The 24,820-nt window shown below is 43.1% G+C and overlaps 1 protein-coding gene across 2 annotated transcripts in view; it reads right to left on the bottom strand.

Annotated features, from left to right (window-relative positions):
* The window catches only part of Grid1 (glutamate ionotropic receptor delta type subunit 1), a 753,495-nt gene that overhangs the window by 2,970 nt on the left and 725,705 nt on the right, over positions 1-24,820 (bottom strand). Inside the window, exons 14-16 of one of the 2 annotated variants that reach the window (XM_087589197.1) lie at positions 15,253-15,419; positions 8,380-8,620; positions 8,036-8,126 (exon numbers count right to left, since the gene is read on the bottom strand). In XM_087589197.1, the coding sequence (XP_087445323.1) occupies positions 8,037-8,126; positions 8,380-8,620; positions 15,253-15,419 (498 nt within the window). In that variant the 3' untranslated portion in view covers position 8,036. 2 annotated transcript variants of the gene reach the window in all.

Here is a 24,820-nt window from a genome sequence, read left to right as displayed (position 1 = left end):
CACAGAAATTAAGAATAATTTGTAGATATAGTAAACCAAATTCAAGTTATTTGTTTAATTATTTTATAATGTGGTTGAGGTAGCTCTGTAAAAATTTCTCCTTAATGTATGACTTAGCTGTTTTTGAGGAGTTTTTTTTCTTTTCTTATATAAAAGAAAACCTTTTTCTTTCTTCATATAAAAATTTTATAGTATTATTTTATATTTAATATTTGAGGCTTTAGTATCTTGGACTCTATCACTATTGGTAACTTCTTAAATAATCTACAGTTCATTTGGTTTTGGGAGTTTTGTGGAAATAGCTATCTTCCTTTTATAATAGTGTGGTGGTGGCAGGTAACATTTCCCACAGAGCAGATGGACTCAGACAGAGAATGGTTGGAGTATCGTCCCACAGCAGTTCTGCCATCCCCACCGTTCTCTTCTGTGGCCTCAGGGCCTGGGCATCAGGACAAAGCCTGGCCCTACTCATCAGGAAACTTATTCCTTCAGCCTTTCACAGTTGCAATGGTCTCCTCTGCTGCTCTGGCTATGGGATATGACCCCTTTGTCTGCCCTAACCAAAGTCAGTGCCACAACTCAGCTGGTGAAGGTATTTACACCACCATCTTCACCCCCAAAAAAATGTATAAAGGCATAAGGAAGGCTATAAGGTAGAGACATTGAGATAGAGTTTCAGGGGCTTTCAGGGTTTGAGGCAACAATATTCTCTCCTTTGCAGCCAGCACAACTTTAGAAGTCTAGAAGAGCCGGGTACCCTTATTAGAGCCTATGGTTTCCATAGAAAGAATGCTATCGAGTGATGTTTCTGAGTCCCCTTCAAAGAACTGCTTAGTTGCATAAGCAACTTTTCCTCCTTTCTGTTTTCTCTTCGGCACTGTAAGAGACCCATTTGGAATGGCAGTAAATTAAGTTGCACCATGGACTAATTTGCAACAGGCTGGAAGCAAGTTGTCTTGGTTTCAGATCTGTTTACTCTGGATTCTGAGCAGCTATAGGGAAAGTCCAGACCAGTTACTAAGCAGCATCTAAGTCCTGGCCCAGGCAGCTGATCAGGAGGTGTGTGCTGTCTTTCAGGCATTGGAGAGAAAGGATAGCTTCCTGTATAAGAATGCCCTAGGGATTTAGGAATTTGAGAATCTTTTGTAAAGAGACAATACTTTGTACTCAGTGCCAGAGAACAAATATAGCTTAGTGGGGTGTTCCAACCAAAGTCCTGTGGAGAAAAGAATATGAACAGGGGTGGGAGGGAGAGGCCTTTTAGTTCAATGCCTTCAGCACTGACATCCAACGCCCAAATGGGAAGCAGTGGTGGTCTGGGATAGAAGTAGGACACAGGTAATAACTTAGCCTTTAATGTGGCTGTTAGGTCATGCACCATCAAAGTACTTAGGATAAAGACTCACCCAAGGAATGGATACTCCTTTTTGCTTTTATTTATATGCTGAGAATTTCACATAATATATTTTGATCATAATCTTTCCCCTTCCCCAACTCCTCCGAGATCTTCCCTCACCTCAAGACCCACTCAACCTTCAAGTTCAATCTAAAAAAAAAAAAATTAAAAAAATCAAAAAGAATAAAAAAAATCAAAATAAAAATGAGAACACGGCGGAGAGCATGTTTTATTTTTCTGATTGAACCCTAATAGCATTAAAGAAATAGGCCCATGATATGATAAACAGGGTTACATAAAATTTAAAAGTTCTGCAGGTGCACACGCATGCGTGCACCACTGTTGCTGCCACCACGACCACCACTACAGTCAGCAACAACAGCTAAAACGTCAAGTCTGATTTGTGTTGGCTCGCTATTCCTGTATATCTGATGGAAAGATCTTGAATAGTTTCTTAACCTAGTGTATTTTTTTTCCCTGCCACAAATTAAGGATGGATGAATCAGTTGCAAGGAGTGTGAAGCCGCGCAGTGCAAATCAACTCCCAATTGTGGTTATCTATTAGCCTTTAACCTCTCCGTGTCAGGATGCACAGAACATGTTCACACCAATTGAACACATTTTCCAGACAGAGCTTCCCATGCCAAACGGCTGTCAAGAATCCAGCTTTCTCAAATCAGTAGGACCTCTTTCTATTCAAATTCCATTATCCCAGGAGCACCAAGACTTAGCTAAGCCCTAGGAGAAGAGGGCCTCATCAGAAGTCTCCTGCACTGGTTGGTTAACTCTATGAAAAAAGGAGCGGAGCTACTCTAAATGCATCCTGACCTCCCTGGGAAATGAATGCAGCCTGCCTCAGAGTCTTCACTCCTTAAGCTGCCCATGCCTGCTGCTTAGTCTAAAAGCCAGAATTAAGGGGCAAGAAGTGCAAAACCACCAGGTTTGGGGCCTTTGAAGATGTATTCTCTGGTATCACCTGGGGCTACAGATTTAGCACACACAAGGTCATGTCCATTCAGACCTTGTATGTCTCTGGCCAAGGAAGGAAGAAGTCATCAGCGTAAGCAAGGAAAGCGGCAAGAGTGATTTGAATAACAATCCTTCTTTCTGACAAAATGATGTATTCTATGATGTTATGCAAATGAAATAATGGGCTTTTTTATGTGAACTACATCAGTTTACATCCTCATTATTCCAAGGCTTTAGTGTTCAGCCAGGTAATGACAGTCATGGAAAGAGACCTGGGAACTTAGGGCTGCCTTCATTAATCTACCATAGGTAAGTGACCTAGTCAAACACCCCTGAATATGACCTAGGATTCATTGACTGCATTTACCTACAAACTGCCTGGATTCCAGCTCTGAATTCCTCATACCATGTTAAGCGTGATGGCAAATGCAGAAACAGAGGTTACCAGAGGACCTCTCTCAGGCAGAGATAAAGTTCTGTAATTAAGCCGCTGTTCACCACTGTGGAAATAATACAGTATATTGAAAAACGGTAATTAACTAAACTATCATCTGTGTAACAGCTTGTTACATGTGGGACTCATTAGAACTGACTTTGTTTGGAATCCAACAGTTCCTACTTAAGGTAAGCAGGAACAAAACTAGGGCTCAGGGACTTCCTGACTGACCCGGATGATTGTTGGAAGCATCCTCCAAGTACCATTGAGACCCACCAGGTAGTAATTGAACCCCAATGGACAGGAACAACACCATCCTCTTCGAGTGTGCTAACAATTGGGTTTGGGTCTGGGTGTTGTGATTGTATGAAAACAAAGAGGTTGAATTGCAAGACAAGAAAATGAGCCCAGGGGCTGATTGGTCACTCATTAAAGCATTGTGGGACAGTGTCCAATCACCTCCCCTACAAGTATTTCTTGGCAGGGAAATGAGAGGGAAGAAAAAAGCACTTTACCCAACAGATGGGAATGGCAGGACCCAAAGGAAAGAGCTGAGACTCTCCCAGTGGAGAGATAATGCTCAAGGTGACCCATGGAGTGCAGCACTGAGAACAGTACCCATGTCCACCTAGATCCAACACTGGTGTTCTTTCCTACCACACCAGGCTCACCTTCCTCACCATGGAAGGTTCTTGCACACCTTGATAGAAAAAGGATGGGCAGTTTTAATCCTTGGTAAGCTATCAGAAACAAACGCGGAGACTGAAAACTATAGTTTTCTAGATCTTCTTACTATGACCCAATGGAAGTTCCAGAATTAATCATCTCTAATAATGCAGCCAGAATTGAAAGCCATTGATCCAGCTGCAATGATTATACAACAATTTAACATTTAATAACATTTCCTTTATAGGAGGCCAGACTGTTTCGTTCACTCAATAAGTACATTTGAGCTCCTACAACCAGATGAGCTAATGTTCTTAGTAAAACATTCATCTCTGGTTCCTGGCATATAGAAAATGTTCGATACCTCAATTATATTCATCAGCCCCTAACAAGAGCTCCTGGGTTCCAGAGAGTGGGCAAAGCAATTCAGATGCAGAAGTAAGGAGGTATTGCAGGCCTTGAAGCAGAAGAGGTAAAAAGTTACCAATAGGAAAGGAGACGGGCAATGGTCACAGGCAAAGAAGGCTTCATCAGGGACCTGATTCTAAGATACTCAACCGTGTACAGGTGTTCAATGCCTTCTTACTGGCACTGGACTAACTGCTGTAATGCACTAAACTGTCTGACAGCTAGTATCAATTTTTAACAGAAGAAATAAGCCAGGGTTAAAGAATGCTTTTCTAGAATCTGACCCAAGGAAAAAAAATGAGTCTCATCCCTTATTTTTAAAAATGTTCCGGAAGATGTTCTGTAGAAATTAATGACTCTGTACATCTCGAGAAAGCCCAGTGTCCTTGCCCTGTGACAAGCCCGCCGATAGGAGGCAGTGGGTACAGGAATGCAGATGATTACGCATATGCCAGCCTTGTTTTCTGTCATTTCTGAGTTGTAATAAGGAAGCCTTCCTTAAATGTTGTTGACAAGGGTTAAAAAGAGAGTGTGCAATTTGTATAGCAAAGGAGTGGAGGTAAAGCAGGGTATGAAATTAAAGAGAAACCTCCCAGTCTTTATTCACCCCTAGGGAGGGCATCCACCCAGATGCTGGTCCCTAGGTCAGAAGAAAGGGGTTACTGCTACACTGTCCCTCTCTGCCCTCCATCAGCCCCCGTCTGCTATGGAAACATGGTGCAGGGCCAGCAAGACAGGGAGAAACCAGAATTCCAACTCGCAGCCCAGTGATGGATGAGTCATCCTTCACTCCTCGTGTCAGCTCCCATTTCTGCAGTTCTCATCTGTATTTCATGAATATTTCATCCTCAGAGCAACGACTCCACATCCCCCATAAATCTAGCGGGTGGCTCTTAGCTGCATCCCCGAGAGCTTGGTGCACTCACCTGCATTGGATAACTACATAATTGTCTGATTCCTCCGAAAATATATGAGCTCAAATGCACATGAATATTAAGAGGTTGATTGCACATTACTACTCTTCCCCCAAAAAGGTGTCTAAACTCTGAAGACATTGCAGCACAACCCATTAAACACACTTGGGCTCCACCCAAAGGCAGGTTTTCAGCTCTAAAGAAATATAGCCGGCATCCCAAAACGAAACATTCCAAGAGTTTCCAGATAGCCTCATCTAATTGTAATGCTGCTCCATAAAACATGGGCTGCAGCAAGGTGAAGGGGATCTAAATTAAATACCTTCATTATTTCACCTCAGTTTTACAGATATAATTCTAAACCATTGCCATTTCAGGTTCATCCTCTGCTCCTAGAGGACAGGCTCAAACCCCTCACCCTAGCATTGAGACACAGGAAGGAGACCCCATCCTCTGCCTTCAGACTCTTCTACTGGCTTCTCCTTCAGGCCCTTACTTCCTGTTAACCCTTTGTTTACCTTGTCCATAATACAACTTTCCCAGCTCATCTCCAGCTCAATGACTTCTACCGATTTCTCAGCTCTCCACACTAACATCCTCAAGCCCCAATAATCTTCATTGCTCACCCTAACACCATGGCCCTACTATGTGCTGGATAGGATGGGGCCCCTCTTTGGCTGTTACTGCTTATGGAGGAACAGCCCGATATAGAGGATGGAGGATGGTGAGCTATGCTGCAGCTGCCCTAAAGGTGAGAAGTATCCTGGGAGGGAGAAGACTGTCCAAGATTGCAAGGAAGCAAAGGAGGAATGTGGGATAAACTTCAACTGGAAGTTGGGGACCTATAGAAACCGGGGAAAGGTTCTCATGTAGCCCATTTGAATAGGAGGGGAAGGTGGAGAGCAGCTACTGTGCTGCCCCTTTGTCTTCTGCATTCTCCTGGACTGACAGCCAGGCAAGGAGGCCCACACTGTGGAAACACAAGCTGGAAGTGTATTCCCCTATATCAGAGGATGCAGATTTATGCAGAAGTGAGAAAGTAGGAAAAGGTGCTGGCAAGAAAGAGGCAAACAGTGTGTTCTTCCCAAGCAAGTCATCTTCTGTCTTCTCCTTTTGCTTGCACCTTCCAATTTTGTCTCTGTATCTATCTTGCTCTCTCTGACTCTGTCTGTCTGTCTCTCTCTATCACCCCCTCTCTCTTCTTTTTCTCCTGTCTCTCTTTTCTCTCTCTCTCTACCCTCTCTCTCTTCTCTCTTCTTTCTTCTTCTTCTTCTTCTTCTTCTTCTTCTTCTTCTTCTTCTTCTTCTTCTTCTTCTTCTTCTTCTTCTTCTTCTTCTCCTTCTCCTTCTCCTTCTCCTTCTCCTTCTCCTTCTCCTTCTCCTTCTCCTTCTCCTTCTTCTTCCTCTTCCTCCTCACCTTCTCCTCCTCCTTCTTCTTCTCTCTCTCTCTCTCTCTCTCTCTCTCACTCTCTCCTCCCCCTCTCTCTCTTTCTGTTTCCCTCCCTCTCTAATTCTGTATGACCACAACACTAGGGGCTCTAAAGGAATAAAAATGAAAGCAGACAAGGCCTCCCAGTTCAAAAACCACAATGAACTCAATCCCATGTCCCTGCTCACATCAGCCAAGAGACACAGATCCATGTCACTGAAACGGACTTATACAACAAACAATCCTCCTTTGCTCCTGACATATGGGAAATTGTACAGGGGAAATTAAGAGGCTGACTGAGGACAAAGCCATGACCTCAAACAAAACCACACAGGCAGGAATGCAATGGCTGAATCAATGATTCCTTTGCCTGTCCTGTCTTCCCTGCACCCATCCAGAGGAGCTCTGGGACCACCCAACCTGTCTGACTGAAGATGTTCTTGTAAGTAAAGATGTAGGGTCGTGATTGTTGGCAAGGTGTCCTGTGTTTGATGTCCAGGGAACTGATAGGATTCCACAGTTGCAGAAAACACTGGGGTCTTTGCTTATCTGCTCAATAGGAGGTCATGGTCCTTTCTGGAACTTTTTAAAAAATGTAACCATTTCCAAACTTAACAAAATACAATTTGGAATAGAGTCATTAACTGCTCTTTTCAGTGAGTTTTCCTTAAACTTCCCATCTTTCCCTCCTATACTTTAGGATTGACAGGAGAGCCATTAGGGTAAAGACAGACTTTCTTCCCTCCTTCCCTTCCTCCTTTCATTCGTTCATTCGTTCGTTCCTTCCCTCCCTCCCTCCCTTCTTTTCCTTCCACGGAGATTTAGGAAGGCCTGAGGGGAAGACAGATGATGTCAGGAGGACACTTTGGTGCTGACTCAGCAGTACCAGCCATCCACAGGAAAAGCACCAAGCTTACTGCCTGAAATGTGAGTGGTGAGTCCAAGGGGCAGGGGATCATCATTGCCTTCCTCCTCAGGGACTCCCTTGTGGATTGATGGATGAGAGAACAGTCAGCCAATCATGGCCAATCTCAGAAACAGGTGCCAGGCTGAGCTGCTGCCGCTGTGCAATGGTAGCAGTTCTCAGCTCCGACCAGGCTAAGTGAGATCATCCCGCTCTGCCCTCTCCTGCCTGCTTGTATTTCCTCCCTGGTTTATTTTGCTTTTCTCCTTGCTCTCCCAGCTCTGAAGCCAATTAATGAACCTGTGTTACCTTGGCCTCCAGTAAAAACAAAACAAGGAATATCAGGCAAAATTCTGAATCAGGACTGCCTTTAGACAGAATGCCGTTGCTTTTATGACTTCCTATTTAAGATTTATCTCCAGGATCTCTGCAGAATTTCTAAGCTGAAGTCTGATTGTTGATGAAGCCAGGGTGTGTGCAACAAGCAGCGACTAGAAATGGACGAAGAGCCTAGGCTTTCTCATAGATGCCTATGTGTATGTTTCTGTTGGCGGAGGATCAGCACAAAGTGGCACTTTTTGACACCTCCTTTAGGGGAACTACCTTACAGGAGTTCATTTCAAAAACAAAATCAGAAAGTGGCCTTGAAGAACAAATAACCCAATAGGATGCACATGTCAAGGGACAGAATCAGCACTGGTTGGTGTCACAAAGTGAGAGAAGTACCCAGAAGCTAGAGCCTGGACAGAGCATCAGTATGTCCCATGGTGGCAAGGCTACACCTTGTGAAAACAAGGGTGAGAGGAAAGGCAGTGCGACAAGGGACTCAGGGAAGCCTTCCTGGGGTCACTGGGCCTACTGCTCTGTGTGAGACACCAAAGAGAACCAAGAAGGAATGCGGGCTCCTCTCTTACCCTACAGGTGGTCTCTCCAGGTCAGGGTGGAAGCACATGAGCGGGGCAGGGTGGGGAAGGGCTCTCTGGTGCTGCCCATGCTGTACCTGCTCTATAGATAAATACAGGACTTTAGTGCCCTTGGCCGGTCCTTTGGCACTTTGTTCAAACATGTAAACATCCCTTACATTTTCTCTATTTATTTAAAAACAAAATGAAGTATGACATATTCCCCCAATATCAAGGCTGCTGTGTCCAGACAAAATGACTCAGATAAATACCATCTGGAAGAAAACCACCCACCAAATAAATGGCCCAGGGAGACACCCTGCCACCGGACATGGCGAGGCTATGAAGACACCAACCTCTTTGGGGGTCTCCTGGTGGCACCGGTTGCTGTTCCACCACAACTCTAGAGCAGCCACGAGGCAGGCGAGAAGGAGGCCAATGGCCAAAATGCAGAAGACCCCAGCGAAGCTGTGCAGCTTAAGGGATTTACCATCAGTCTGTGCACTGGAATGGCTGGTGAGGTCGCAGCGGCCTGTGTGTGGCCACCACTTCTGCTTGAGCACATCCAGGTCCCCTGTGTCTTGCAGCTCCAGGATCCTGCAAGACACAACACAGGTGAGCCATAGCCATTGACTTCCTCAGCTTAGCTATCTGGCCCCATCACTGGCCTGCCGTGCTTACTGTCATCATAGCAAGTCTCAGAGTCCACAGTGTGCTCTACACACTGCCTGCACACAGACTGCTTTTCTGGGAACATATAATGACATGTTTTTCCTCTCCCTCCTCAACCAGTGGTTCAGTGATGAAGCTTATTAGGCTCCTCATGTGGATTGTAGAACGAGTTCTCAGGATAAACTTGGGACACACAGAAAAGAGTAAGGCAAACCCCAGAATGCACACCTAGCATCTTCACAGTCATAAAACTGCTATCAGTCAAAGGTTAACATCTGAAAGTCACACATCTTGAACTCCAGGGTCTGAAATCCAAAATACTTCAAAATCTGAAACTTTTTGAGGATCTATATAATACCACAAATGGAAAATTCCACATCCATTCTCTTATATGTCAATAAAATAAACTTTGTTTATGCAGAAACTTATTTAAAACATTATATAAGATTACATAAGGCTATATGTATATAATACATATGAAACATAAATGAATTTCATGTTTATACTTAAGCCCCATAAAATCCAAAATCTTAAAACATGTTTTGTCCCATCCAATTTGGAAAATAGAAATTCCACTTTTCTGTCTTGTCTGTCCTAGTAGGATTCCTGTTATCCTTTCTTATTCCATTTGGTTTAAGAAGAGTCTGCATTGAACGATGCTCAATGCTGCTAAGCTTATTGTCTAAAGATACAAACACCAGCCCTAAAACAATGAGGCCCACAGTGTAATGACATTAGTTGTGGCAAACAGGAGGAAATGAAGTAGAAGTGCCAGGAAGCCACACATGTCAGGGGTTCTAAGCTGGATGCTTAAAGAGGAGTTTATGAGGAGACAAAGGCACAGTGAAACTAAAGGAAGATGAACCATGAAGTGTCTTGCGGTCGTCTAGTTGTCTCTGATGCAGCGTGTAGCTATACTCTTACAAGATCTTTCTGAATCCTTAATGCCAACCCTCTGGAATTGATTTCCATTGTGTTATTTTACAGAGAAGGAGATCAAGGCATGAAGAGGTGAAATACTTCCCATGGTCACTTTGAGGTTGATATCAACTGATACAGGAATATGTGTCAATATTCTGTCTGTTGCAAAGGGATAATTGTAATTAAGCAGCTACAACAGAGAAGTAGAGAGGAGAGTGAGGAAGAGTGAGGCATAGGATGAAGACAGTGAAATGGGTAGTCTGAGGTGCGATCTCTACCCAAGGTGAGTGAGGGAGTCTGGGTGCATAATGGTAGGACAATTCCTCATGGTGGCAGCTAGTATCACTGTGGTGTTTTGTGACTTCTTGGGCTCTACACAATGAACCAGCCAGATATAACTGGTAGTTTCCAGATTCAAAGTAGGGAAGCCTTTCTATTTGAAGAGTAGTCCTTGAGTCTAGTCCATGGAGATGTATTTAGCTCATAATTCAGTGACTTCCTTGAGTTCTGGGTATGTGCAGTTAGTGAACAGCAGAAGTTCAATTGGATAGTTGTGTAGTCTCTGCCATGGATCTAAATCTACAGGTCTGAGTCTGGACCTGCATACCATATATGGGTCTACATCTTAAGAACAAAAAGGGCACCAGCCTGAGAGTACCCCTGGATGTGTCTGTATCATGGATCCATCCTGTAGTAGCCCCTTACTATCAGGGAAGGACCTGGCTAAGAACAGAGTAGGATTTGACCTCATCTGTGTTATTAGATGAGGGCCAAGTTCCACTTAGCCTCATAGATCCATGGTTCCCATTTTACTGAATAGAGTAGCAACTTTCCATGTTTTTCCATGTGCAAGCTTAGTAGATATCAAAACAAAAGCTACTTGTTAGCAGATATTTATTCTGTCAACGAATGTGTGAATGTATTGTTGAATAATGAAAACAAACTGAAGATTAAAAGGGCCCTGGTGAAACTATAAAAATATCCAGCAAATAATTCAGGGCAATGATAATCCCAAAAGGCTTAGAATGTGACCATGCCCAGAACACAACAGGATTTACAGGTACATTTGTGTATTTTGTTGCTGTTTTTGGAATGTCCCTGAAAATCACACCTCTCTGTAATTGTGTGTGGCATGATGAACTGAGCAGCTACAGAGTCCTTCTAACTATCATGCATGGCATTACTCAGGCCAGGAAAACTGCATGTGGCCTTTGTTAAGTCTCTGGTGGCTAAGAAAAGAAGGGTGAGCTTAGTGTACGTTACAGAAGCTGATATGCAGATGTACAGGGCTCAGGAGGAGGCTAGTAGCTGAACTCCAGAGCTTTGTATTTATAAATACAATTCTTTACTGATGGAGATTAGTTTTAATCCAGACTCTGAACCTCTCAACCCTAACCCCCTCATCATCAATATCTGAGAATAAAGGTACTCATTTTTAGTGTCCATTAGGTTATAATCCAATGAGTACAGTAACAGCATCCATAAAAGCTAGTTAGTAGTTGTGTGGTCAGATGGCCATAATCATCAACTTCTTCTTAGGTCACTCTTTGCAAGAGCTACCTCTTATTGAGAGAACACTGTAGGGGCAAATCATTCATACTGCTTCATCTGCCTAACTGCATGCAGAGCAACACTTAATATATCTGTTTTATTTCCTGAAGGCCTCAGCACAGAATCTACCTGATTTGCCCAAAGCTGTAATTAGAAAGGATCAATGGTTTTCTTCAGCTCTGGGCCATTAGTGATCTGGGAGGCCATGCTCTTTCTGTAACAACTTGCTATTATCCAAAGGTCAAGTTCTGGCCTGGGAGATACTAAGACCTGGGACAGTCTGTAGGGCCTGATCTCTTCACACTCTGTCTAGGGAATGGTTCTGATGCCTAGATTGGGAATCTGTATGTGAACACTGAAGGTCCAGTTCCCAAATGGTTCTTGATCAATCAAGAAAGTTGCTAGTGGCCAATGAGCTGGGCGGAATAGGCAGGACTTCCAGTTTTCCTGCAGGCAGGCTAGCAGATGCAGGAAAGGAAAAGGATTAGCCAGGATTCATAGGGAGAAAAGCCACCAGTCATGTCAGTAGAGTGCCTATTGGCTAATTTCCCTACTGAGTCTAGGGAAGCAGTCAGGAGGTTAGAAATATAACTAAGCTGAGCATAGATTTAGGGTGCTAAGCTAGGAGTGAAAAGAAGGGTGCAGTAGCCGGGGAAGCTTAGAAGAGTTCAACCATTAAGCTAAAGCAATATAAAAATAAGCTACAGTGTGTGTGTGTGTGTGTGTGTGTGTGTGTGTGTGTGTGTGTGTGTGTGTGTGTGTGTACCTGGGTGGGGCTGGTAGCTTGGTCTGCCTGGAGCTTAAAGTGGAATAGCAAGAAATATACATAACATTTCTGGGCAACATCAGGTGGGCTGCTTAAATTTTCTGACCTTTTCTCCTCATAATTGTATGTATCTTTTATGGCATGTCTTATTTCAGGAAGAATATATGACAATTTACAGGAAAACAGAATAAAAAAAACCAACAAAATATGATAGTATTAATGTAGAAGCAACAAGTCATGGGTACAAAATGCCTTCAAGAATAAGGCTAACCTAATGTGCACTATAACAATTTATACTCCTACTTATGAGGAACCAGAGTGATAAGAGCCATTTCCTGAGGCCAGTTTTTCTATTTTCTAGACAGATATAATTGCAGGTGCTTTCCTTTATTCAATGGTTGTGGAGCCTGCTACACAGTAGGTGCTCAAATAAATGGCTATTAAGTTGCTAAATGTTTATTGACTGCCCACTCTGCATCCTGTGGTCTGCAAAACTGTTACAACACATAACACACACCATATACGCTTACATCTACATCCTAGCCTCTGTCAAAGCAAGCAAATAGCTTGACTCCTAAAATGAAGGGAAAGGAAACCACAGATATTCTAGATAAGCCTGGAATCTACTACTTATACAATGCAGACCCTTATTCAAATGGCACAGTGTGTTGCCCTCTGAAGCACCCCACTTCATTTTTCTGAGGCACAGTCAAGATAAAGACAGCTCACAATGGGCTTGCAATATGCTACAGAACCTCTTCTAGAACTAATAATAACAGAAAGTTAGAAATAAAGACTGAAACATTCCCCTAAGAGGCAGATGCCTGCCTGTTAGAAGGAGGGATGTGACCAGTTCTTGGGGAGGCTATGCCATGGAAACACATGACAATATTGCAGAAGGTTAGAACAGTCCTCTGAATACATAATCTTCTGATATAACTAAGATGGAAAAATTATTTCTTGCAAGAAATACATAGACCCTGGGAAGTTCGCATTTTTTATGGTGATGACTGCTATGGGAGGGAGACCACATGCTGGCTGTGGTCTTTAACCAATGCAGCCACATAAAGAATATCTAAGTCCTTCAGCATACAACACAGCTATTGGTAATAGAGGGGAGCAACACCACTTCTCCTGACTCACCTCTGTCTTCTCCACCTTGAGGATTTTCACTTTTCCTTTGACCCAATTCGGTATTCCTAACTGCATTATTGCCCTGAGTCTATCTGACAACACTATAGAGACTCAAGCTTCCTAGTCAACATCTGCTTTCTTCTGTTCCTAGTATATTGACACTTATTTCCACAGACTTACAGAAGTTAGAGGCTAGCTCAGGGGCCTCTAACTTCCCACTAATGGGTCCCATACATCCATGAGCACTGTCTTGAGACTCATCGGCTGTTTGGGTATTACTGTTCCACTCACCCTATGGACTGCCTTACCATCTGCTCTACAAAGTTGTTTGCAGGTTGATGGTCTCTGCAATCACCCTGAAAGTCCTATCTATTAAAAATCAGCATGCATAAACTTCAGAAATGCCATTGTATTCTGAATCCCAAAGAGAAGCCATCATTTTTCACACATTTAATTTGAAGAGCTGAAAGATACCTCTTTCTCTCTTATCACTGTTCTCCACTTCAGAGGGCAAAGCAAGGAATGGGATGTGTGCTTGAAGTTCTGGAGAAAACCTAAAGCCACATTTACCTTAGCTGTTCCTATACCCTCACCAAGTTTCGCAAGCACAACACTGACTACATTGGTTGCAAACCTTACTTCTCAGACTTCTTTGGTGAATCTGATGCTTAGCTGATCCTGAGGAAGAGGATCCAATCTATAAATCTAGAAAAGGACAGGTGGTAGGGTTTGCAGGTCCAATAGTAACATGGTCCAGTGCTGGACTGGAACTCAGGAGAACTGGGTGCAGAAAAAGCATAAGGTACTGAGCTTTCTCCCTTTCTCCCTGGATTACAGGTTAGAAAGCAGGTGGTCTCCAACAATTCTCCTGGATCCATCTGGACATTCTTGAAGTGGATAACACACAAATGCTGCAACTCATGTGTTAATCAGGCAACTGGTGGTTATCCCTTAGCTTGGCTCTGAATGGACTCCTTTATGACAACGTTCCTGCCCTCTCTTGTTGGGTTTTGATGAACCAACGCAGAGCCTTCCCTTAGAACTTCCTCAATCTCCTCAATTCTAATTCCTTCCTCAGAAGGATGCCACATCACAGATATGTCCAATCTGAGGGTCTGAGGCTAGACCTCTTAAGAGGCAAAAGCCTTGGCTAGTAAACCTGCTGCAAGAAAATGGGCATTGAGTTTATCAATAGCCTTCAGTTCTACCCTCTGTGCTTAAATCCAGATTATTCAGACCATATAAACTGATATGACAAAGAACCAGCATGGAATAAGGAGATATTGTTATTCTAAGGAAGAACAGCAGTTTGGAACTTTCATGGCCAATAGTCTAGACCTAAGCAGACTCAAGAGACAAACTCATACCAACGATCACATGGGAAATGAAACACAAGGACAAAGTACACATGCTGTATTGGTTTCTGATAAAGACATCCATTTAGTTCAACACAGTTGAAAACTTCCTGTCTACTTAATCATCCCTCCTCTTTCTCTGCAATGCTCCTGTGTTTCCCTAATATTAATGAGAAGAAATCAGAACTAATTAACTCTCAGAAGATGGCACAGAAACCCAGAAGCCTACTTTTGATGTGGGGAGAATGGGGAAGAAAGGAAATGAGAGCTTGGCTTCTCCTAACAACAAAGGGCCAGGTCCATCTCTTGCCCCAGAGGATAGCAGCATTTATCTCATTCAACCAGGAAATGTGATCCAAAGTCCACAGGCCCCATCAGGTCACTGTGATGCAGATGGAGACAGTTTGCTTCTCTGACTCTCTTACTTTGCATCTCCACATGGATGACTCACACTTTGAAAATATACTTAAAAAAAAGAGATTGTTCGGCTTCCCAAGATCCCACTTATTCATTTATCTGACCAACTCCTATGTGTCTCAGCTATCAAAAAGTCCTTCTGGGTCCTTTCAGATGCCTTCTTCCGCCAATCCAACTCCTGGTACACTGCTTGACCCTGCACTGATATCATCTACATATATCATAGTTCCATCCACAGTACTGTCTTCCTACAAAGAGACCATGAACTTCTTTCCATCCTAGTACCTATGCAGGGCCCAGGAAAAGATATAGAGAAAGACATAATGGTCCATAACTAGTACTTAGGAAGATGGGAGGAGTAAATGCATTGATGATAGCTGCCAAGGCTGCTGGAATTGTCTTGTTGTGCCTACCTCTGGGAGAAGAGGTCCCTGTAGGGGCTGCCATGTTGCAGGGCAATCCCATAGCCCTTGCTGCTGATGCTGTTGCCGATGACAGTCACTGAGCAGTCGTCATCTGTCAGGGCTGCATACTCAACCACGGCCACATCCCACAGAAAGGCGTAGTTCCCCTTCTTTGCCTGAAAGACCCAAATCACCATGAAGCCCAGCATGGCTATGTAGCTACAGAGTTTCAAGCAGTACAACATCTCAATAGTTGGGTTGCAGGGACTCCTCTAAGTGGTGCCCCTCATACTATACAATGAATTATCTTAGCATTTTTGATGTGTAAATACACCACCAATTGAAACCATTCATCCTAGTAGATCCATCTATAGTTCATAGAGCAGGTGGAGAGAATGAGCTAGAGGTAGGTCACAGTGACATTGACCTGCTTCTCAATTTAGTACACTCACCCCTGGGGAGAGCAGAGAGGAACATTTGGGGATTAAGATTACAGACCAGAGCTTTAGGGGGCACATAATACCATGTGGGTGGGGAAAATATAAATGCTGAGGGGACCGTGATGTTTTTTATAAATAACCTCCCGACTGCTAAGTCTTGCTTGCCATAAACAGTGCCTCTAGGTCGCCAATATGGAATACCAAGTAAAAGCACGTGTCCAGAGTTTGCTAGGCACAGGAAGAGCCCATTATGGAGTAGGATCTGATGGTTACAAACATGCAAGGCTTCTGCCACTTGTCTTTCACCGCATTTACATGAGCATAAGTATATGCACTCATGCACAATGTACACGCACACATGCACCTTTTAATTTCTCCGTTTCTGGCAGAGGGGATTGAACCAGAACTTTGCTGTGATGTCTAGGCTGGCTTTAAATCAGATCCTCTTGCTCTAGCAAGAGCAGGTTTCCAGCCACAATACTTCCATACTGAGGGATGGTGGCAGATTCTCCCACTGGGAATCTAACTGCATCCCTAGCTGATCCCCCCCAAACCCTTCCACAGCAGACATTCAGTTCTATCTTGAGCAGTGAATCTAAATTGGACTAAAATTTGGGCACTCGAAAGGAATGTGAACGGCTTTTCTTCTTCCAAAGAGGCATTGTCACTTGGCTTTCTTAAAACATTGCACAACACTTTAATGTATCGGAGGGCCTAGTTTCCTTTCTCTGTTGAACACAGTTTCTTCTTGCCCTGTTGTCCCTCCCTCGATGGCTCACATTGGATGCTGTAAAGCATGGCTGTAGATTTGGTAATGGGGCTGAAGCATCATAGACAAAATTAAGCCAAGTAGGCAAGCTGTAGGCTTCTTGGTACTGTCCAAGGCATTGTTCCAGTTCCTACCTTTGTTGGCTTTTCATTTCCTCTAAGCTTCTTCAGGAAGCAAATGGATGCTAAAAATCAGACTTTTATTTCTTAGGATTCTTCTTTTTTCCTTTGGGTGGGGGAGGTTAGGTTTTGAGAAAGGATCTTACCATATAGGCCAGGCTGGTCTTACGGCATGATCGCCCTACCTATACCTCCCAAGTAGTGAGAGCCTAGGCATCCAACACCACACCTAGCAGGATGCTTCTATTCTCAAGACCCAAAGTCCCTATAACCCAAGCTGTCTTATTTCCGTGGCAGATTCTTTCCGTTAGAAATAGTTGTGGACAGAATATGACCTTCTGCACTGGAAACTGGCTTCTCGCAGCCTTTCACACAGCCTTGTAAGAAATGACACACACCGGTGTCACACACTGCCTGTCACCTGCAGCACCATTCAAATATTAATACCAAGGCCTCATTCCTTGGTCAGTCCAATCTCAGAAGTCTTAAAGGACTTTAATCCAGGTTGCAAAATTACACACATCTCTCTCCCTCCACACAGGAAGATAACAGTCTTTGTAATTTTCCCCTGCTGGCAAACAAGTTTTCCCATGAAAAGATATAAATTTTCAACCTCTAGTACCAAGTTTCTCTGCAAAATGTTGACTTATGACCTAATATTTGGCTTCAGTCGGACTAGGGAGCATTTCACATCCATGCTTGCAATTCAACATGACAATCAGACACGGTTATTTGTACGATTTCAAAAGGGCATGTCATGTTGAAGGAAGAATTAAGATCAGCTTTCTATCTACTTCTCAAGTGATGTTTCCCAAAGGAAAAAAATGAAATAAACTGGCTCAGAGCAACTGGAAACTGACTTCAGAATAGTCCCTGTGGTCTTTCAGAGGGGTGGCTGGAGTCCCTCAAGCCACAAGTCCATGAGCATGCCGTGTGTAGACTCACAGATAGGCAAGCACAGCCGCAGGGGGAAAGCCTGCATCTACAGCCCTATTGGACTAGGCTGCACAGAACACAATATCTGAAAACCATGCAGGCAATGCCCCTGCTTCCACTCCAAGCTACACACTAAGGATTTTCTCTAGAAGTAAGAAGTTGCCTTCTTGAGCAGATGGGTGATCCCAAATACACACCATCTCCATTTGTAAACAATGACCAAACTAACCACTGTTTTTCTTGTTCGCTTGAGGAAACATGGCTAGACACTTGCTATGACAGGACCCAATTGCAAAGGGGCAGGCAGAATCTGTATCATCCTATAGAACATATTCTTAATGCAAAACAAACAAAAACAAAAAACAAAACATTAAAACCTTTCTGCCATCATCAGTACCCCAGAATTCTCTGGCCCATGTCTCTTAGCCCCTCCCCCAGTAAATTACAGTACCAAAATTTCCCCTTAAGGAGGATATTTTGGACCTTGACGTTATCTCCACAATCTTTCTGGTGCATCACCAAGGCTATATGAGACACAGCTATCTTCAATGTGTCTAGTTCAAATGTTTAGAGAGAGGGATCAGCCAGTAAAATGTTTGTTGTACAACATTTTAGTTCAGTTAGTTCAGTTCGGGAACTGACTTCAGTTCCTGAGCACTCGTGTAAAAAGTCAGGATACAACTGTAAGCACCTACAATCCTAGTGCTTAGGAAAATAAAGACAGGCAGTTCCTAGTGCCCTCTTAACCCACTTGGTGAATTCCAGGTCTCAGTGAAAGACTTTCTCTTAAAAAAATAAAGTTGAGAACAATTGAGAATGATACCTGTCGGTGATTTCTAGTAACACACACACACACACACACACACACACACACACACACACACACACATCTACATGTATCAGTGTCAAGGCATTCATAACAGTCATAGTTCTGTCACCTTCATGTCACCTCCTACTTGATCCTTTGTATATAACCTCCACCTTTTGTTTAAAAAGGCTAGGATACACTTTCTTGTAATGTCGGAAGCACTTTTGTTTGTCATTTGAGAGGGTTTTTATGTGTAGTCCTGAAACTCACTTTGTAGACCAGGCTAGCCTCTAACTCAGAGATCTGCCTGCCTCTGCCTCTGCCTCCTGAGTGCTGGGATTAAAGGTATGTGCCACCACTGCCTAGGAGACCCAATTTTCTACATACATTCTAACAATTATAAATCTACCTTCTTATTTGGTGTTATTTCTATACAAGCAGGGTTTGACCATATTGGGGACACCAAGTGTTTCAAGTTCCCGAACCTCCAAAGAACCAGGACTCCTCTCTAGTTCCTGTCCTTCCTGTGACAATCACCTTTCCTATGAAAGTTTTATTTGAATGTAAGATGTCCTTGCTAGGCGCATGCTTTGAACATTTATTTCCTAGCTGGTGGCACCATTTTGGGATACTTTGGAACCTTTCCAAGGTAAGGCTTTATGGAGCCATAAGTTACCACAGAAAGCCTTTGAAGGTTACGCACAGGCCCTGGCTCTTGGCTTGCTCTTCGCTTTCTGGCTCTCTGTGATGTGAATGGTAACCAGGACATGACTCCATCAATGAGTTTAAAGATTCTGTCATTTCACCCCGCCACATAGAACGAATTGTATCCCCCACCCCAAACTGAAGGCTAGATAATGTCCCTCCCTCAAGCTGCTTGTGTCAGATGCTATGATCACGGCAATGTAAAAAGTGACTAACATACCAAGCCAGGCTTTCTTTCCACTCTGCTCCCTGATTCAGCTATCTAGTCCAGCCTCAGGGTCCTGTCAAGTCTCTGGTTTCTTTGGGACAGTATGTCTATCACTTTCCCTCCACCTCCATCCTACGTGCCTGAGACTCCGTTTCTTAAATCTCTCATGCTAGGACACAACACCAATTCCTTCTTTCAATAAGGAATGTTTCAGACTCTGAGAAGAATTCATGGATGTAGGAATTTAGCCTGTTCCCAACTCTACCATATTCACATAGAAGATGAGCCCAGCCACCGCCCTGTCCTGTCCCACAGTCCCTACTCTAAATGTCCCCATGGATCTTTGAATTCACTATTTTCACCACTTTCTGCTTTTTCTTCCTTCTGCCTGTGTCCCTCAGTGTGGTCTTTCCCTATCCTATCAAAAGGCTGTGATGAGCAGCAGGAGGAAGCATCTGAAAACAGGCATGATGGGCTGTGAGCTGCTTCGAAGCTGAGTGTCGACATGACTTCGTAATGCCTAAGAGATCAAAGCGATACTACAGCTCTTGCTGTGTTTTTAACACAAAACCAATCCAAAAACTTTTCCACTCTTTTACTGGGCTGAATTACCTTTATCTGGCTGTCTATTTATAATACTAAATGTATTCTCAATTTCTAATCATTGATTTCCATGTATCATTCAGCTGCTGAAAAGCTGGGCAGCAGACAGGGCCCTCAATACACTGTGAGGTTCTTCCAGCCTTTGCCTCTAGGTGAAGCTTCCGTGGCATATGCAGCCAGCTCCCCAGTTTCTTGAGATACTGGAAGGCCATTTAGGATTAGGTCTGGAGTCCTGGGATATAAGTCCAAACTTCCTCTCAGTGCCGTAGAGGGGATTTGTAGATTGGTTTTTAAAAGGAGAAATGGCAAAGTTAAGATTGCCTTGAAATATAATGTGACTGCCTACAATATGATTGTTAATTAAAAATGACCAATTTTAGTGAAACTATTGAAAAATCAGATTGTCTTTCATAGTCCCTAGTATGAGAAAATGACTTTGGAAAGTAATGTAGCATCATATAATGGACATTTAGAGTTCTTATATCTCTTATCCTGGCAAATTGAAATTTAACCTAAAAAGTAACCCAAGTATATCTATGAAACATGAGAAATACTCATAGTTGAAAATAAAGTAAATGTGAATATTTTAACTATTCAATGTCAGGGAAATAATTAGTAAATGATGTCATGAATATGACATCAGTGCAATACACGCTTCAGTTCAAAGACTGGAGAAAAACTATGCACACAACCCTGAAAGTCGCAAGGATATTTTCATCCCATCTTAGCCTGCTTCTAAATATTTTGCCTACTATGTTTCCTTCTCCTTCCCTATGTGCAAACTTGCTTAATTAATTAGCACAAAATAACAATCATTGGCACACACATGAGAAACACATAGATGAGGTTGTTAGGGAAAGGAGGCAGAGTATCTTTGGCAAGCATTAAGGTCAATAAAGTCAAGGGCCTGTGGGACTCAAGCTATCAGAATGCCAAGCAATAAGAGGTGGAAGATAGAATCCTGCTCCTTCCCTGAGGTCCACTCCCTTCCCAAACTGCCTGAAAGTCTGAGCCTGCCAATGGGAACACAGACAAAGGGTTGACTGGCTAAGCCCTTACCATGTTCTTCCTAGTATTTCTCATAACATGATCAGTGACATTGTTGAGGAAGGCCAAGCATACAGACACAAACACAGGTGAGCTGCAGCATGGTGACCGGCTTGCTTGCCCCTGTCCACATTGGTAATAGAGATTGCATTGCTGTCCATTGCTCCTTGCTTCTATCCTTCCTGCAGCTCACCCAGGAAGCAAACTTTCAGAGCCATCGGCCTTCTCATTATGGTCTTCTAGTCCATCCTAACTGCTTAGAGAAGGGAGAGGGCAACCATTTGCTATTCCAAACAAGTAAGAATGATGGTGCTGCCAGCATCAGTTGCAATGGGATGAAACTGAGGGAAGCTGGGCATCTGTAGCGCCAGGAGCAAGTCGCTAGATGCCAGTACCTACAAGTCCAATATCTTTTGCCATAGAATTATCCTCAAGAGCAGAGTCTCAGTCCCCTTTTATAGATGAAGTGACCAGGACTCTAAAAATGTCTTATCCCAAACAAATGAAACATGAGGACAGGCCAAGCGGGTTCCAAATTCCTACAAAGACACCTTTGCTTTCTCTCCCCTGCATGAACCCAGGACTGTAGAAGAGATTCCGTAAGTCTATGCCCTTGAACAATCTCCTGAGGGAGCTGACTGCAGTTCACATATGAGTGTCTATGCATGTTTTTTCTCTAGCTTTTTAGACATCGATCCTTCGTGGAACTTTTGCCATTCTAGGAGAAAGAAGGACACAGGTGGGTACCATCCCTAGGGATTCTTTGGACACTTGCTGTATCTTCATTTGCATTAGCTATCTATCCATGGAACACGCTCCCTGCCCTTATCTGCATCCTTTCTATCTCACAGCCTGGCCTTTGCATATCTAAAGACTTAGCTCTTATGGCCATAGTCATACAATGGAGCTGCACTGCCAGCACAGCCTGAACCCTGGCTGCTGCTATACCTGCATTACACACCGTGCCAAGTCACAAGAGGCACCAGGAAAACCCAGAGACCATCTGCAGAGAAAAGGACAATTTTACAGCTTGCTGGTAGGAGTGTGGGCTGGCGTGATATTTCTGGAATGGCAATTTGGTGAAGAGAATTGCATGCTTTTCAAATCTGCATATGCAGCAGTTCACCCCTTTGAGATGTATTCTACACAATTACTTATTTGCTGAAAAGATGTTTGTACAAAAAAAATCAGAACAATGCTGTTAAACCTTCAAGAAACTGGAAACTAAATGCACATTACTTGAGAATCAGGTATCATTAAATGATGAAATATCTTTCTGGTAATGTAGTACTTTTTAAAAGAATTGAATGTTGAGAGAATTGTCCAGGGTAAAAAGGAAAAAAAAAAAGGAGGCAGCCCCAGGCCAGGCATTAGGCTGAGCTTCTGAGCCTAAGTACACGGATTGGATCCCAGGTGCGTGGCTTGCCAGCTGTGTGAGTGCTGATAAGTTCATTAACACCTCTGGGCCTTGGTTCTGCTAGATACAAAATGGACAGAGCTCTGATGAAAATTAAATACTTTAATATATATGATATGCTTAGGGCTTTGCTAAATGAGTTACGCCTAATATTAGAATATTCAGTGGAAAACAGCTTGTTACAATGGATGATATCTCTTTTCAGCGATTATGGCAAAAGACCATATTTGTGAAGAGTCAAATCCAGTACCAAATACTAACAATGGCATCTCCAGGTAGTGCCATTATAGGAGAACACTCAAGATTTTTTTTCTGTTGTCTATATTTGTGCAGTATAGCAAGCCTTTCTTTTGTGATTGTACGTATCCAAGAGGGTAATTTTTAGAAATTCAAAATCTTACATCTTGAGTCCAATGCAGTGGAAAGTACACAGTGCCAGAGTAAGCCACCTCCGCCCCACCACATTGCATCCAGCTCTGAAGTGAACCCACATTCTCAAATGCTGATTGCTTCCTATGAGACCTGCCAGTCATCTATCAGCTTCGCCAAGTCAGCAACACACGTTCTCTCTCCTCTTTGTGTGTGTGTGTGTGTGTGTGTGTGTGTGTGTGTGTGTGTAGAACATGTATGCACATGTGTGATAATGTGTACATTCAGTATGGGAGAACTGTGTGTGCATACATTTTAGTGTATGGGGAATTATGACAGTGTATACAAGTTTACATGTATATCCAGAGAGTGCCAAGTCGGCATGCCCTGTCTTCATACCGGAGTAAACAGGATGGAGCTAGACAAAGAGGTCTCACAACCAAAGGGGCAGCAGTGCATGGCATGTCCATATGGCTATGAATACAAGAAGGAGGCTTCCTGGAAATTTGGTCTTGATGGTCAGACTGAGCTTGTCTATTCCCTAGTCCAGGGGATGGAATAGTGGACATGTCCCAGGGCTACAGTCAGAGAAAGAAGCTCCTGCCAGTCAGGGGGTACTATTTCTGCCAGTGACTGTCCTTCCAGTGTTTGTACCTATATGTTCTGAGAAGCACCAATGACAGTAAGGAGCATGAATGGTAGAGAGGAGCAGGTGACTGACTGTGCATCTCAGTAAAGAACAGGATGCCTTTTCAACTATGTAGTCTCTTTTGGAGACATTAATTTTTGTTCTAGGGTCTTCAGTTTCTCCTAAAAAGCACAGCATAGGTATTAGTAGCAAGATTTAGACACACCAAGCAACACTGTGCTAGGTACTCACAGCCAGTCATCTGAGATCTTTGAGCTAGTGGTCTCAAGAGGAGGGCAAGGATGGCACTGTCCTCTCCCATAACCGTCACAAGTAAAATCAACACGGAAAGTGCCTGATGCATTAAAGGATCTGGAACAAATGTTAACACGTGACCCTGGTGAACATAATCATCACCAACATCATAGCATCAAGTTTGGGTCTTGATTAAAACACAATTGCCCTGGGATAAATAACACTTGAAATTGTCCTCCATCATCCACCTGGTAAATTAGAAAGACTATTAGACTGGGTTGCAGTCTCAACCCAATTACGGACTCATTATCAATTTATGAAAAGGAATAGCCTAGCTAGCCTTTAAAGTCTTCTTCAGCTTCAGCATCTTGCAAGTCCAGGTTACAGGCAATGGTTCCCTAAGTGTCTTCTGGAGGCCAGCAGCACCAGGACTGATGGGAGAAGTTATGAGATTTAAGCAAATTAATCAAAAATATCAATTTTGTATCTCTCTTAAAGAAGATTTAGAAAGAGGAAGAACATTGCAGCCTTGTATTTGGGGTGATAAGTAGAGAAAGATCACAGACCAGAAATGGTATAGAAAAATCACACCAGCCATCTTATTCCAGGAAGATTCTCTGCCTACTTCTTTCTCATTCATTCTCTTATTGCAAAGTTATTATAAAATCCTATGATACAGACTGCCCATTTTCCGTCAAGAAATTTGAGGCTTAGAAAAAAACTGTTCCTGAAAGTCAGAGAATCCACTATTGTCGGAGATGAAATTTCTCCCTAGATGTGCACCAAGAATAGCCTTTCTCTCATCCTTCTCAAAAATTTAACCCTAGAAGCCTCAGAGAGCCACTTGAAATCCCTTCAGTGAATGGGCTGTGTTCTGATGGCTTTTTTGCATCCACTGTGAGAGTCTGAGCAAAGCGTTATTAGGGATGCCTGTTTCTGAATTTTATCCTAGGCTGTGTTCACCTGTGCTTCTCTTGAGAACCAAGAAACTGAGAAAAGGCTTACCACAATTCCAAGAGAAGATGCAGGTTTTGTACAAAGGCAAAAAGAAGACTCCTCACTCAAAAGAATCAATGGCTCCTGCTCTAACATCTACAACTGTCTACTGTCATCAAAACTGTGGGTTGGACAATAAACATGTTTCTCAGGAGGACAGGAGGATACATTGCTTTCCAATGATTTGTCAACATTTTAAAATGTCCAAAGACCATGATAAATAACAATCTAACGTGAGCTATTCCATGGGAAAATATGAGTCATCTAAAAATAAGGT

This window comes from Rattus norvegicus, chromosome 16 (genome assembly GCF_021556685.1).
Source record: "Rattus norvegicus strain SHRSP/BbbUtx chromosome 16, alternate assembly SHRSP_T2T, whole genome shotgun sequence".
NCBI classification, from domain to species: Eukaryota; Metazoa; Chordata; class Mammalia; order Rodentia; family Muridae; genus Rattus; species Rattus norvegicus.
This window is presented reverse-complemented; position numbering and strand designations above follow the sequence as displayed.